The sequence below is a fragment of the Cynocephalus volans genome, chromosome 12 (assembly GCF_027409185.1).
Source record: "Cynocephalus volans isolate mCynVol1 chromosome 12, mCynVol1.pri, whole genome shotgun sequence".
Lineage (NCBI taxonomy): Eukaryota > Metazoa > Chordata > Mammalia > Dermoptera > Cynocephalidae > Cynocephalus > Cynocephalus volans.
The window spans coordinates 23,034,850-23,050,777 of record NC_084471.1 but is presented as its reverse complement, the minus strand read 5'-3'; the positions used below and the strand labels follow the sequence as shown (position 1 = coordinate 23,050,777).

The window sequence follows — 15,928 nt, the reverse complement described above, 5'->3', positions numbered from 1 at the left end:
AAAAAGTAAACTTTGCAAGGATGGACTTCCTTGCGTAAATCCCCCAGTACATAGAATAATGACATAAAATGCACCAGCCTTCAGTAGACTGGGTTGTCTGAAGCCTCTCTGAATTTCCATTTGCTTCTGTAATCTGGAAACTTCATTGCAATTGTAAATAAACCCTTCTGTTCATGTGTCATTTTGGAAAAGGAAGTTGGAGGCATTCCCTGTTGCTTAAGTTGTATCTCAGTGGAGTTTAACATCTCCTTTGTACATGTTCAAGGTACAGGTAATAGGCACACAGAATCAGAGTATTTATTTATTGTATATTCCTATTGTTTTTGTTATTACAGAACCAGTTTACCTTCGAAAGGATGAGACCTCTGAACAGGGAAAATTGTTTACTTCTTCCAAGCTTTGCAGACCTCTCCCCATAAATACTGTATGCTACCGTGTGCATGTGCGTGCGTGCGTGCGTGCACGTGTGTGTGTGTGTGTGTGTGTGTTTAAAGGAAAAAAACTCATCGTCATCATCTCTTTACATAGATTCTTTTTAGAGGATGCCGTAATATGGCATAATGAAGGAACCTTGAGAGGAACCTCAGAAAGCAACTAGCATCATACCCTTAAATTACAGATGAGGAAACAGTCTCAGAAAGTTGAGGGCTTTGCCTAAGGTGGCAAAGGGTCATTGTTCTGCTCAGGGTCAACCCTCCTCCTGATGCCTTGGCTGAAGCCCTGTTTTTGAAGGCAGGTGCTGATATGCTAAATCCACAGGATAGTTTCCTTTCTTGGCAAATAATTGTCAATAAAATGTTTATTCAGGTAGACTCCTGAGTGCCTCAAGGCAAAAGACAAAAAATAGTGATAACTGGTCATCAATTGAAAACATCTGTTCCTAGACATGGGACTTGGGCACTTCCATTTCTCCTGGCTGAGATTTTTCTCTTGGATGAGGTTGCATACATGGCACAAGAGTATGGTTTCTAACAACAGCCTTGGAGCTTGGCATGTTTGCTTTCTTAGTACTACCATTTGGAAAATTTGTATTCTGTGGCCTAGATAAAAGGTAGATCCCCCATTTCCAGTTGGCTGGGTTTACAGACACAGTTTTGAAATCTGTTAGCCTGAGAAACTTGGCTCTAGCCTGACCCGCCCCCACTTGATAGTCTCTTTCAGTGTTGTATGTTTTTACAACAAGCCTGGATGAAAATTCAACCCACTCTTTTTGTTCTTTACTTTTCTATATATGGAATGTTTAATCACTGCAAAATAATATTTGTAACTTCTATGTAAGTTATGAAGCATAATCATAAAACGAACACCTTGAACCCTCATCTGACTTATAAACTAGAATAGTATTTTTAAATTATGGTGGCACCTAATCGCATGTTACTAATTCCAGTTGTTTTTTAATTGAATGGAAAATTAATATTAGAGTATATGCAAATAGAAAGGGTAAGTATTGTTTTATGAAACTTGTTTCAAATATTTTGTATATGTGTGTTTACATATGCACACAAGGATAACAAAGTAAAATGTTTTTCTTATTGTGGGCAAAAAATCTGAGAAACGTTGAGCTAGGATATTACTAAAACCATCAAAGCTACTTGCAGTCTCATACATCTTCCTTACCAGAGGTATCACCTTCCTGAAATTTTGTCTTTTACTCTCTTGCTCTAAAACTACTTTTACCGTATACATATGTAATCTTATTTTTAGATTTATTTTATTTTGTGCTTTATACATAAATAGTATCGTGGTATAAAGTCTTCTGTGACTCGTTTTCTGTTGATATTGTTTTAAAAATTCATTCTTATTGTTAGATGCAACTATAATTCATTCATTTTCACTGCTATATCATATTCTGCTATATAACCTTTCTACAATTTATTAATCTTTTTATTGCCTGTCCATGAACAATTTTCTATTATGAACAATGCTGTTGCAAATTTTCATATACATGTGTCCTCGTTGCCTTATCAAGAATTTCTCTAGGGTTGTATGTTATGCAGATGTTCAGTTTTACAAGATAATGCCAGTGCATTATTTTCTGGAGTGAGTGTATTAGTTTTCACTCACACTTGTAGAATATGAGAATTCTCAGTTGCTCCACATCCTTACAATGCTTGGTATTTCTAGATGTCTTGCATTTTGCCCATTTGACTTACTGCTTCTTTTAATTTTTATTTTATTTGTTTCCTCTTGTTTACATTTTTCATTAATGAAAATGTAATTTTAATAAAACACAATGAAAAAAATTATTTAGTTTTTTTTTTCTTTGCTTTCTTTCTTTCTTTCTTTTTTTTTTTTTTGTGGCTGGCTGGTAAGGGATCTGAACCCTTGATATTTAGTTTTAATTTTTCTTTAATATTACTCACCTGAAGCTCAGTTTTATGAGTGGCTCAAAGTGGTCCCTTTCTTTTTATATGCAGACAGTACCAGAAAGAAACAAATCAAATGGACTTTACTTTAGAGACGGAAAGTGTCGAATTGACTACATTCTTGTGTACAGAAAATCCAGTCCCCAGACCGAAAAGAGAGAAGTATTTGAAAGAAATATTAGAGCAGAAGGATTACAAATGGAGAAAGAGGTAAATCATTTGCTTGAATTAGAAAAAAATATATACATCTACTTATATCAAGAGATAATTTAAAAATAAGCTATTAGTCATTATGCCAACCGAACATTTCATTTGGTCAGAGTTTGCCAATCTTCAGTGTTTGCAGAATGTTCTAGCAACTCAACTTTTGCAGCACAATTTGCCTTTGAGAGCATTTTAATGCCAAATGGTTCCATGAAAATCAAAATGATCTATTCCAATTAAATGGGTTGTTTCGTAGTGTGACTATTCACCTGACTTCTTACATCTGCTGTTTCTCTGTATATTAATACAGATTTAAATAAACTTTGGATGAAATGCAATTACTGCTCCCTCCTGCCCCCCACCCCCAAAGCACTTTTTATATTTCAGGAAACATAATGAGCTTGGGCATCCTTGCACAGAAGAGACTGTCTGGCTGATTTGGCCCAAAACAGCTGGAGCTTACAAAATAATTCCAGTTTTCAGAGACATTCAGGTTGTTTTTTGTCAGGTTTCCAAGCTCAAGAGTTACCTTACCAGTGTTTGGCTCTCCGCCTTCCTTCTGTCTTCGCTGCATGGGGAGTTTTAAGAAAGAACTAAGTAAGAAAGGTACAAGAGGCCCAGCCAGGCCTCTGATAATGATCAGTGATGGGCTTATTGTGTGCCCAGAAATACTGTGCGCATTTGTAGAACTTGGCTCTGTTGACTGAATTACGTAACTCTTCTCAGATTTTCCCCCAAACATTGTGCAGAACTTCCAGAGCTTATCATAGGCAATAAGAAGGACATATTGGCAGTTAAAGATGTTTGCTTCTGATTCTGCTGCTCAAGGCTGGGGGGATAGATCTTTGAAGTCAGACATCCAGGTTTTTCTTTGTATGGTGCATGTTGCAGTTCATGCAACCTGAAGGTCATATCAAGGCATCAGATATTAGAGTGATGTTATGCCCACACTTGTCATGCTGATCTTGGGACACTTCAAATAAATGGGATTTTCCCAGATCTGGTAGGCTGACTTCAACTCTTTAACACTTATAACACAGAAGCAGTATTTTTCTGGAATGTCTCCAGAAAGAAAATAGGAAAAATGGTGAGAAGAATGTAGCCTCAAGGGAACAGGTTCTTATTCTCAGGAAAGTGGAACCAATTTACTCAAAAGACTGTCTCAATTAGAAGTTCCCCTGGAGCAACCAGCAGAATTAAATATATTGTCTTTTCCACCTTTGTGGGGTTCCACAACATCATTCCTATACGAATGGAGCATTCCTTTGATAAATCTAGGTATTTTTAGTTCTTACTGAGAGAATTGTGTACTCTCTTTTCTTAACATTAATAGCACATTAATATTTTTATACTTAAAATCATTTCTTTGTCCTTTATTCTTACTCCTAAGTGGCTGCAATTTTTATATAAAGAAATAGAAGATCTGAATTGTCACATGATCTGAAATAATGGAAGTCTTTCCTCTGATTCATTCTGTTAACATTTTGATTTCTATCAAAACTAGATAGCTTTGTTCACTGAATGAAAGATTTGTATCTGAAGCTTTGTAGCTACTCTCTCCGTCCTAGGGCTTCTTCTACATAGGTATTCTTACTGTCATTTCATGTCTTACTAGTAAAAACTCAAAAAGCCTAATACTTTTGCAAATAATATACATTACTAGAGAGATGACTAATCTATTGTGTATCCTAAAACATCACCTGTCCTGTAGTATTCAGCTACCAGAATTTGAGCAGGTAGTTGAGGAAGAAGATTAGTCTTCCTATTGCATAGTTGTGCTATACAGGGTAGCATTGACCATGATTGGATTTTTTGCATGATTGTGGTTGTATACAGATAATTTTGTTATAAATTTTTAAAATAATATTTTAAAAAATAGCTATTTATTTTAATGTATACTAGGAGAAATAGTAGTTGGAAAAAGGGTGATGTTGCCATATGGCAACACTTCATAAAAACTTATCTAAGCATCTCTTCCTGCTCCCCCTCCCCACCCCCTTTTCTCTCAAACGATCTTCTCTGGGCAGCAGCTTTCCTGTTTCCCCTTTTCCCCACAATCCTCTATACACTACCAACAACTAGGTCTTCCTCTTTCTAGAACCTTCTTCTCAAGCAGCCTTTCCCACTGCTGGCTCCAGTCTCACCCTGCTGCCACAGCCTTTGCATGAGTGGCACAATTTGTCTCTATCTCAGCCCCTGAGCTCTCTTTCACGTCCTCACGGCCTCAGCCAGCTCAGCAAGAAAAGGGTTCTCTTGCTTGGGAGGCAGCAGGAAATTGTAGATAAATTAATTCTTCCCTGTCGCAAATAATTAAATAAAATGTCCCTTGGTTGAATAATAAACAAACCCATATCTACACTGTGTTATGAGATTTAGAGACCATCAGAAGCACTTTCATTTAAATCAAGGATTTTTTAAACAGCCACAACAAAGAGACAACAATTTTAATAGCTATTTCAGCATCCAGAAGTTACTCCGATCTTTTGTAGGGCATAAAACAAAAAATTTTAGTTCAAGGTAGAAAAGAAAAAAGAAAACCCCAGGGAGCTTGCTATGAATCCATGTACATCTAAAATGATTAATACTAAGTACATTTTATGAATTATTAGTACCTTCTTCATTAGCTGTGTGTCATAATATCCAACAATTATGGGAAACATGTTTCACAGGCAGAAGTTTATGTTTCCAAATAGGTACAGACAAGCTCTGCAGTTCAGTTTAACATAAGAGAGTTCTTATCTCTTTTAACATTGAATTTCAAGAAACACAATTAGGAGAATCTTTAATCATGATCGAAGTGAGGACACAGTCAAATTTAATCTTTCTTAAAACTTTTGCTCCAGTCTGATTAGTCAGTAGGTTAAGTGCTTGCTTTGGCACCCTGGATCTTTAATATTCTGTAACTCAGCTTTCATATTGGCCCAGAGAAACCAATTCACAGCAAAGTTCCCATCATTAAGTCCAAGTGATTTGCTTCTTAGTTTTTGTCTATTTGAAGTGATTCCCTTCTTAAAGGTAAACTTGTATTTATTAATTCACATTTTCTATTTTAGATATATGTTTTTCTAATTCTGTGTCCATCATTGATCCATTCGTACCTATCTTGAAATCATTGTCATCAATAAGAGGTTTATTGTTCCCTTTGTATAACTAGTCAAATCAGGGATGGCTTTTGAATTATTTAGAATGTGTGAGTAACAGTTCTATTAATAGTGGATGACCCTCCCTCTGATAGTCATGTGGATCATTGGGGAAGATGCTTACCATTACAGTCATTACAAAATAACTGTCATTAGATAATTCATACCATCTCGATGATAGTTAATTCATTCAGCAAATATTTATTGCATACTCACTCTATGCCAGGAATTGCTTTAAGCACTAAGAACTCAGCAGTGAATAAAACAGACAAAAACCCCTGCCTTGTTGGAACTTAAGCTCAAACCAAATAAATAAAATATATAAAATATCAGTAAGGGCTAAGGAGTAAAAAGTAAAGCAGGAAGCGTTGAAAGGGGCTTGCAATTTTATAAAAGTTGGCAAAGGTGAGCCTCTCTCCCAAGGAAAGAGAACAGCAAGTGTAAAGGCCCCGAGACAGAAGCATGCCTAGTGTGTTTCTGGAATAATGAGGAGACCAATATGACCGGAGTTAATCGAGCAAGGTGGAGAATAGTGAGAAATTATACCAACAAGACAAGGGAAGCCAGATGACATTGGACCTTAGCAGTCCCTGGGAGACTTTAGCCCTTCTCTGAGTGACATGGGAAGCCACTGGGAGTTTTGAGTAGAGGTGAGACAAGATCTGGTTTCTGTTTTATTAAGGTCACTCTGGTTGCCTGGTAAGATTAGACTGCAGGAGGGGAAGGGGTGCAAGGGCAGAAGCAGGGAGATTTGTTTTGTGTATCCAGGAAAGATGTTGGTGACTTGGTCAAGCACATAGCTGAGAAGATGCTGAGAAGGGCAGAAAGTAGAGCTGGTGAGAATTGCAGACAGATTGAGTAGTATGAGAGGGAAGAGTCATAGGCTGTTCACCTGCCATATGGTGTTCATCTAAGTAGCTGGAAGGAAGGAGTTGCCATTTATGTGGATGTGGAGAAGGGTGGGTCTCGTTGTAGACTTGTGAAGTTTGAGGTATCTCAGTGGAGATGTTGGGTAAGATAGAAGGGTCTGGAATTTGAGGAGAGATATGGCTAGCAATATACATTTGGATGAGATTTCCAAAGGAATAATTGCAAATAGAAAAGAGTTCCAAGGATTGAGCTGTGGGGCACACCAGTGTTACAAATTTGGAGGTTAAAGAAGAACCAGCAGAAGAGACTAAGAAGGAGCCACCAAGGAGCTAGAAGGAAAATCTAGAGGGTGTGGTGCCTGAAAGAAAGTGTTTCAGGAGGGAGGGAGTGATCAACCCGACCGTGTCAAATGCTGCTGATAGGGTGAGTAAGAGCAAGACTGAAATTTTATCATTGGGTTTAGCAATGTGGAGGGTTTGGGTGAGCTGAACAGGAGAAGTTTCAGTGGAGAGGTGGGAGTGAAAGCATCATTAAAGTGTGTTCAGGACAGAAGGGAGGAGAAAATACGGAGACAACATGTGTAAGTAATTCTTTCAAAGAGCTTCACTTTAAAGGAAAGGAAAGAAATGAAATGATAACTGCAGTAAGAAGTTGAGTCAAGAAAGGGTTCTTTTTCTTTAAGGTGGGAGAAATAATTGCACGTTGTCATGCTAATACATATTATTCATTTGAGTGGGAAAACAGATAGAGGAAGGAAGAATTTTTGGAGCAATGTTCTTGAAGCAATAAGAAAATAATGACCACAAGCTTCTACCATTGTATGGTTTCCCCTACCTGCGTCTGTGCCCACAGGTGTGGCCTTACCCCAGTGCAAAGGATGTTTATGCTCCTAGCTAAGGCCGCCCCTTCACTTTCTGCACAAGATCTCACCCCCTCAGTCCCACTCAAATACATTACCCCCAGAAGAGATAAAGTACAGTAAGCTGTATTTGTTTCTGTTCTCAGTCATCTCTTAGAGGAATTGAAAGATCTAACCACAGTAAACACACACACTCATACACACACACTCTTGGTTGGGTATCTTGGACGTTTTTCTTTGAGATGATGACAGAAATAGTATTATTAAAATTTTCATGCTCACATTTATTAAGCCCTTACTATTATCATCCCCATTTTATAGATGAGACAATTGAGGCAAAGCAGTAACTTGCCCCAGGAGACATAGCCAGTAGGAGGTAAAGCCAGGATTGAAACCTAAGCATACTTGCTCTTTACCCTTATGCTGTGTAGATTCCTGGTATCTACTACTGATAAAGAGGTTAGGAGACAGGCTGAGAAGATAGGTAGAGCTATAAAAGGAAAGGGGAAAGGAGCCAGGAAAATTGGGCTGAGTAATGAAGCTGGATGCTTCCCAGGCTGTAGTTCTTGTGCACTTTGGTTTCTAGTAGCAACAGATTTCAATCTTGGTACAACCACTTACAAGCTGAGTGGTCTCGGGCAATTTACCAAACTTTTCTGGACCTCAGTCCCCACATTTTTACTAATGACAATAATATTATTTACATTAATTGTTGTGAGGATCAAGTGAGCCCATACACAGGAATACATAGTAGTGTAAGACTTTTTATTATTATTTACTTTTACCTTGATTTTTATTTCATAACGTTTTGTTTTCAATGGATCAGTTAAATTACCTTCTATTTGTGGCAAGTGATACTGATTTATGACTGTGATATAAAAGTTTCATTGTAAAATAAATAATTAATTTTAAAAGTGAGTCAATTTACGGAAATATGTGAAATTAAGATATTGTAGATGGTAATACAAATTTGGCAAAAATTATGACAGTGGCACAAGAGAGAGGGCAGTCTGTGTTACTTGGCTGGTGCTCGTGACAGACAGACCCTAAGGTCTGTGAGGCCCGCTTCCTTTCCACACTTTTGTATAATCCTCTCCCCTTGAGTTCAGGTGGGATCTGTGGCTTGTTTTTAACCATTAGGGTATGGCGTCTGCCATAATACAATACGGCAAATGTAATGTGATGTCACTCCCGTGATTACATTGTGGTATATAAGACCCAGCTCAGCAGACTGGATTTAGAGAGACTCTCACTTGCTGGCTTTGAAGAAGTAAGCGACCATGTTGTGAGACAGCCTGTGAAGAGGACTGCATGGCAGAGAAAAGTGGGGCAGCCTCTAGGAGCTGAGAGTTGCTCAAGCTGACAGCCAGCAATAAACACGGATGAATTCTGCAACAACCAGAGCATCTGGGAAACAAATCTGGCCAAGACCTATATTGAAGCCTTGTGAGACCCTAAAGCACAGGACCCAGTTAAGCTGTGCCTGACTTCTGACCTCCAGAAACTGTGAGATAATTAGTGTGTGTTGCTTTAAGCTGCTAAATTTATGGTAATTTGTTATGCAGCAATAGATAATCAATACAGTGATTAAAAGTCTGGGGTCAGACTTTCTGAGTGCTCATCTGACTCCACCATTACAAGCTGTGTGCTCCTGGGAAGGTTGGCTTATCTGCAAAGTGAGCTAATACTGAGATCTGTCTCATGGGTTATTATAATTAAATGAGGTAATTTATATTACGTGCTTATCTCTGTACCTGTCACATGGTAGGCATTTCATAAATCTTTATTATTATCATCATTACAGTTATCATAACAGGTAAATATAGCATATTAACATTTATACTTTAAAATAGTTTTCCAGGTAAACTTTAGAAAATTTTTCTTACAGTATAAAAATCCTTTAAAATGTAACCATTAGAATAGCAACATCAACTGGCCATAGCAACTTTAATTGCTATGGTATGTGCATTAATGAGGTTTATAATTATCTTTAATTCTCTTGAAAGAGCTCAGAATACATTAAATAACAAGTTTAGCATGGTCACAGTTCAGACATTTATCTACTTCAAGAAGATTTGGTTTTAGATTCTTCAGGGAATGAAATTATAGATCAACTCAGAGCTAAACAAAACAAAACAAAAGCCTGTACTTGATTGTCCATCCTAGTCTTTCTTTATCCCCATTTTCAAGGGAAAACTTCATGAAGATTTCCTCATTTCAAGTGTAATCTCATGCAGATTGTTCTCTGCCCTCATGGGCTTCCCGCCTGTACTATCCTATTTTCCATCTCTGTTTATCTTCTGCAATGACCTCCAGCTTATTGCTATCGATGCTCTCTCGTGATCTAGAGCTCTGCAGACATGAGAAGAGAAGGACCAGAGACTCTTGCCTTCCTTCACAGTTAAAATCATGATAATGCAAGTCTAAAATAAATGTGTCAGGACAATCTGAGCTACCCAAATTTCTGTCCTCTAGTGCTTTCTAGTCTCAGAAGAAAGAAGCTCAGACCTTAGTCCACTCGATAATTTCCACTTTCTTAAATGTCACACATACGTGTTATCAAGGGTCTCAAGTTGGGGTGAAGAGAAAGGAGAATGAAGGACAGTCATAACCAAAGTGGGCAGAAAGCAGATTTTCTTCTGAACCTCAAAGCCCTGGACATGTCTTTCAGGAGCTACCGGTGTAGATGCACACTTGCAGTGGCTTTTCTAACAGCTGTCTTAGGTTGGATTTCCTCAGTAGAAGCAGAGCCGGAGGCGAGGATTCTGCTGATCAGTGGGACGGTCTCAGGAGGAAGGAGAGTGGGGGAAGCAGAAGAGAAGTGCTAAGCCAGGAATGTGGGTCAGCTGGAGATCACTTCAACTGGATCCAGCAGGGAGGCTCCGGAGCAGAACGTGCACCCCAGAGCTGGTCCGCCTCGAGGGCCAGGGTCCGCAGGTGGCCGTCAGTCACTGGCTGACGCTGACGGAGGTGGCGGAGGGCGGGTGCTGCTCCTGCGGCTGAGGGTCATTCTCCAGCACTCAAGGCAGCTCCACTGCTGGGCTCTACTTCCTCATCATCCGTCATCACTGGTATTGACTTAGCAGTAGAGATGCTGCCAAATCAGCGGTATTTCAGACAAGCCCACTTTGAGATCCCAGAAATTTGTGGTTGGAGGTGGGAGAAGGGGGGTTCTTCGGTGAGAGTGAAGAAAGAGAGAGCAAGAGCACATGAGTATTTATTCTGTTTAGTTTGCCAAGTTTTTCCTCTAAGTTTAGGATACTACATCTTAGAGACAAAGATTCCACGTGGCTGCTATAATCAGTTTGAGGGCAGAGACTGTGTTTTATTGGTTTTTACATCACAAAGACTTATCCCAGTGCTTGTATGTCACACATATAAGCTTATGGAATTTTGGGTTTGCTACAAAAGATTGTGAATAGCTGATTTCCACGGCTGTGTCTCGGTAGCCCCAGACAATTCAGCCCCAGGGTTTCAATTTAGGCTGGATAACTCTTTGTTGTAGAGGGCTCTCCTGTATAGAATAGTATAGAATAGTATAGTATAGAATGTTTAGCAGCATCCCTGGCCTCTACCCACTAGATGCCTCTAGCACTCCCTCCAAGTTATGACAACCAGAAACATCTCCAAGCATTGTCACATGTCCAGGTTGAGGGGAAATCATCCCTGCTTGAGATCCTTAATACAACATTGTGAGTTAGACTCTTGATCCAGCATTATGTAGTTTGATGCAGTGTCCACGAAGTAGCTAGAAAAATTAAAGGCAGCTATTCCATTCTTTCACCCATGTAGGCCAAATAATTTAATCACTCTTAACATCAGACTCTTGAATCAGAAAAGAGACCTATGTGTTTAAAGGGAGGAATAGGATAAGTTAAGACTGGCCTCTCAAGCCAGACAACTGGGATTTAGATCCACTTCACCATGTAGTAAATAACCGGGCAAGGTGTTAAACCTGTCTATGCCTCAGTTTCTGTACTTATTAAGTGGCAGACAATTCCTATCTCATGGGACTGTTATGAGGATAAAATGAGTTAATAGAACATGCTTAGGAAAGAGTCTAACACATATTAAGTGCTCAATAAATGGTTTTTGTTGGTATTGATAAAGAAGGGAATAGCTTCAACCACTGGTCATCCCATTTCCCAATATAAGCATTCAGCCCTGTCAACTGTTGGACTGAGGTCCCTGGCCTGTGTCTAGGGAAAGCTGAAGGGATCTGGTGGGTGGCAAGAGATACCAATGGTAAGTCTCACCTCATCTCCAAGTCTCAGTGCACCTACCTCTGCCTCGTATCAGTCCATAGAATCAGGGCCGTATTCTCACTGGCCTATCTGCTTAAGGCAGTTAAATTGGTGGTGTGTGGGGGGGTGCACTCTCCCTCCCCCCTCCCCCCACCTAGCCTCACTCTAATTTTTGAGACCAGTTTAAAGATCTAAAGGCCTCATTATTACCTCAAGTGCTTTTGCTTATTTAGGAAGACAAAGTATAATCAAAACATTTCTGTTGCCAGGTCAAGATGACCCATACAAAGTTATCTTGAACTGATTTACTCAAAGGATTATTCTAAATCAATACATATTTCATTTGACTCATGCATATTCCTTTGCTCAAGACAGAACAACTTTAAAGTAAAAAAAAAAAAAAATCCATTGTACAAGGCACAGTTGAAGAACTGAAGAGATTTTATGAACTATTGTTAATTCCCACAAGAAGAAAATTAATCTGAAAGATCTTCTCAGCAGTCTAAGTTGAACTTTTCTAATATAAAGCACATTTTGCATTGCCATCGTTATGTACCAAATTGTACTTATGTATAGGCATTGTACTGTGTCTGTGAGAGAAACTGAAGTTTTTTCTTTATGGTGTTATTTTTGTTCCTGTTGTTTTTACTACATGTTAAGTTACTGAAAATTATGCAAAGTATATGCCATGAATATGACACTAATTATTCAGTAATGACATAGAGAGATTTAAAAGCTTTGAAGCAGTCCAGAGAACTGTAAATCCATGGTCTCCTGCTTGTAATCCATACAAGAGAAAAATTTTAGAAAGATGAATTGTGAGCTGAATTTTATTAATCAAGGCTGATATGCCTTATTTGCAAAAGTGCTGACACAGCCTGTCTCTTGAGGCAGGGACTAAGCTTAACTCACTTCCTGTTGTGTCCCAGGCATATTTTAAGAGCAGTCCGTGGTATCTGATGACTCCATTTCTGGATGTAACCATTCATTTATTCATCAAATATCTAATGACTGTCTACTATTACTGAGGGAAGAGAGGAATTAAATAAACAAATATGTCAAGTGTCATGAGTGCTGTGAAGAAATATGCAAGATACTGGGAGGGAGTTACTATTTCATTTCTGGAGTTCGAGGGAAGTCTCTATGATAATGGTTGAATTAAGCACAGAGAGAAATTGGAATGTGTATTCCTAAACCCAACTCTCCAAGGCAGGTGTTGGGATCATCCCACTGTTTTTTGCACTCCTGGGGTTACCTTTTTCTTGTGTTTCCCCTTGTGTAGGCTGAGATGAGCACAGGAAGAATAAGTGGAACAACTGAACGGAGCAGAGGTCTAGAGGAGGGGGAACTGCCTGGATTGGCTGTGGGTTTGGGGGGGTAGACTATGGTGTTTGCATCTAAATGAACTCTCATAGGGCACAGAGCAGGGGACAAAGCAAGCACCTAAACAGGCAGCATTGGGGTCTTTGGGGAGGCCCAGCCTGGCTGCACACCCTCCCCTTTGCTGTTAATCAGTTTAGCTTCCACTCTGGGTGCTACCCCTTCACTTTTGTCTACCCATACACCCAGATTTTCTCTTTGAAATTCTTCTCCAGTACTTATAACTGCCAGGCCTCTCTTTCAGTTGAAATTGTGCAGGAAAACCAGCCACTCTGTGTCTTCCAAGAATGAAGTGTTTACGACAGAAGCTTACAATGCTGCTGAAGTGGCCGGGGAGTGAAGTCATCTCGATGACTTCAGCCTGAAGCACCACAGGGGAGTCTTGAGCTGGCATAAGTGCAAACCACTGGGCATCTCAAGAGTGTCTGAGTGCAGCGTGGGTGATTCTCAAAAGCTTACTCGAAGCTGCTTTGAATCTCACATCTGCCTGTACAACTGTCTTGAGCTACCTTTTTCTTTTCCACCTTCCAGATCTCACCTGAGTGCCCCTCAGTGTAGACTCTAGCCCAGAACCCCACAGAGAACAGGATTCTGGGTAATGTAGTCCCAGCCTCTCAGCAATGCAGAGGAGGCCTCAGAAGGGGTGGCAGGGATGCCAAGCTGACAACAAATAGTATGGTGCAGCCACCAGCTCTCCTCCCAATAGATTTGACTGGCCACCTGTCCCTTCACTTAAGGCTATGCCAGCCCCATCTCTGTAATACCCAAATAGTTTTACTGTTTATAAGATATGACCTCTAACACTTACTTTCCAGGTGACAGAGGAGCAGCTATTTCTGTTTTTTCGCATGGGCGTGGCTGGATAAATTTCCCACAGTCAGAATTCCTCCGTAACACCCACACCATTGTTCTGATGCTAACATTAGGCAATTATCTTCATTCAAAGCAGAGCTGAATTCATTGAGACCCAGTCTTTAACTGGAGAGTCAGCAGCAGTCACAAGCCTGTATAAGGAAGCATCCTTGTGTTTGTGATGGAGAAGAGGAAAGAGGAAAGGAATGACAAGCTGAAAATTCCTTCCCTCATAACTGCCCACCGAGGACTAAAAGAAGGTTCTCTTCACCACTTTCTGGCACCTTCAGTGTTATAGTATAACCTTCATGCACATGTGTATTGAGTGCCTATTATACTCCAGGCACTGCAGTATCAAAAATGAGGAAGTGTTCCAGTTATCTATTGTTGCATAACGAACAAGTCCAAAACTTGTGGCTTAAAACAGCTGTTATTTATTTGGCTCTCAAATCTGCAATTGGTCAGAGCTCAGCAGGGATGGCTTCTCTTTGCTCCGGGGGGCATCAGCTGCAGCAGCACTGTGAGGGCCCGGATGACCTCCTTTCAAGGTGACTGACTCTCATACCTGGAAAGTTGGTGCTGGCTGCTAGCTGAGAGCTCAGCCAGGGCTGTGGGCTGTGGCCTTGGTTCATTTCCGTATGGGCCTCTCCACAGCCTGCTTGGGCCTCCTCATGACACAGTGGCTGGGTTCCAAGAGAACAGGGTAGAATGCATTTTTATGACCTAGCCCCAGAAGCATTTCTTCTGCTGTATTCCATTGGTGGAGGCAAGGTCAAAGGGAAAGGACATAGATTCTGTCTCTTGATGGAGAGTGGTAAGATTCTAGAGGGCACACAGCATGAGAGATAATATCAGGGCCACTGTGGAAAATACAACCTTCCAGAACATGCTCAGTGTATTTGAAGAGCTCACTGACTAGTGATGAAGCAGATGTGAAACAGATGATTAGAACAGTCTGGAAACTTTCTATGAAAGCACTGAGGGGATTTCTTACTCTGCCCAGAGGTTTCGAGAAGATTGGAGGAGGCAGCCTGGGTCTTAAAGGATGAATAGGTATTTACCAAGCTGAAAAGCACAAGGGCATGGCATTCCAGGTGGGAAACAACAGGAGCAAAGTCACAATGAATTTCTTTCTTTCTTTTTTTTTTTGTGTGTTTTTCGTGACCGGTACTGAGCCAGTGAGTGCACCGGCCATTCCTATACAGGATCCGAACCCGCGGCGGGAGCGTTGCTGCACTCCCAGCGCCGTACTCTCCTGAGTGTGCCACGGGCTCGGCCCCACAATGAATTTCTGATGGAGGCGTCATGGCTCTTCTGAACATCTCTGCTTCTCCAGCTGGAGTGTGGTTCCCATGAAGACCACACAGGTTTCTCCGCAGTGCCTCGCACAGTGCCTGCATCATCACTTCATGGTTTATGCTCATTCAGCAATTTCCCATGAATATAATTCACATCAGATGTTATTGTTTTTCTAGGCCTCAATGACAGGGCTGATACTAGCCTGATATGCATTTTAGCCATTTTTTTTTTCAAAATGGTCTAACCTAATATTATTTAGTTTCTTTGCAACCAAGTTCATCCCACTGTACCTCTATTTAAATAAGGAGTCATCTCGTTGCTGGATTTCTTTAAGGCCAAGCATTTTACTAAACCTACTCTACCATCTATTACCTGCAAAGTTAAGCAAGATCATGATGGTCTTCCAAGAAGATGGTGTTTATTGCTCACTAGGGTCCTTTATTTTTCACCTCCAGTCTCCACTCTCACTTTTGCTACACATGTTGAAATTAAAAAGAGCTTATAGAAGAAGACCAGAAGTGGAGCATGCAGAAGAAAGAAACTGTACTACACATGATTTTCCTTGACCTTAGCAATCCAGGAGGCAGGAAAGAAAATTATATGCAGTGAGACTTCCTGCCCATTATTGTGTCAGAAATGCAGTATGTCTCCTCTTGGGGCCTCTTTTCCTCCTCAGGCTGTAGGTTTCTTGGTTCAGCCAGGATATTATTTTGG

General features: G+C 40.2%; 1 protein-coding gene across 1 annotated transcript in view; it reads left to right on the top strand.

Moving 5' to 3' along the window:
• The window catches only part of ANO4 (anoctamin 4), a 196,115-nt gene that overhangs the window by 28,268 nt on the left and 151,919 nt on the right, over positions 1–15,928 (top strand). Inside the window, exon 4 of the mRNA XM_063115638.1 lies at positions 2,418–2,576. Coding sequence (XP_062971708.1) covers positions 2,418–2,576 — 159 coding nt within the window. The remainder of the gene's footprint in view (positions 1–2,417; positions 2,577–15,928) is intronic.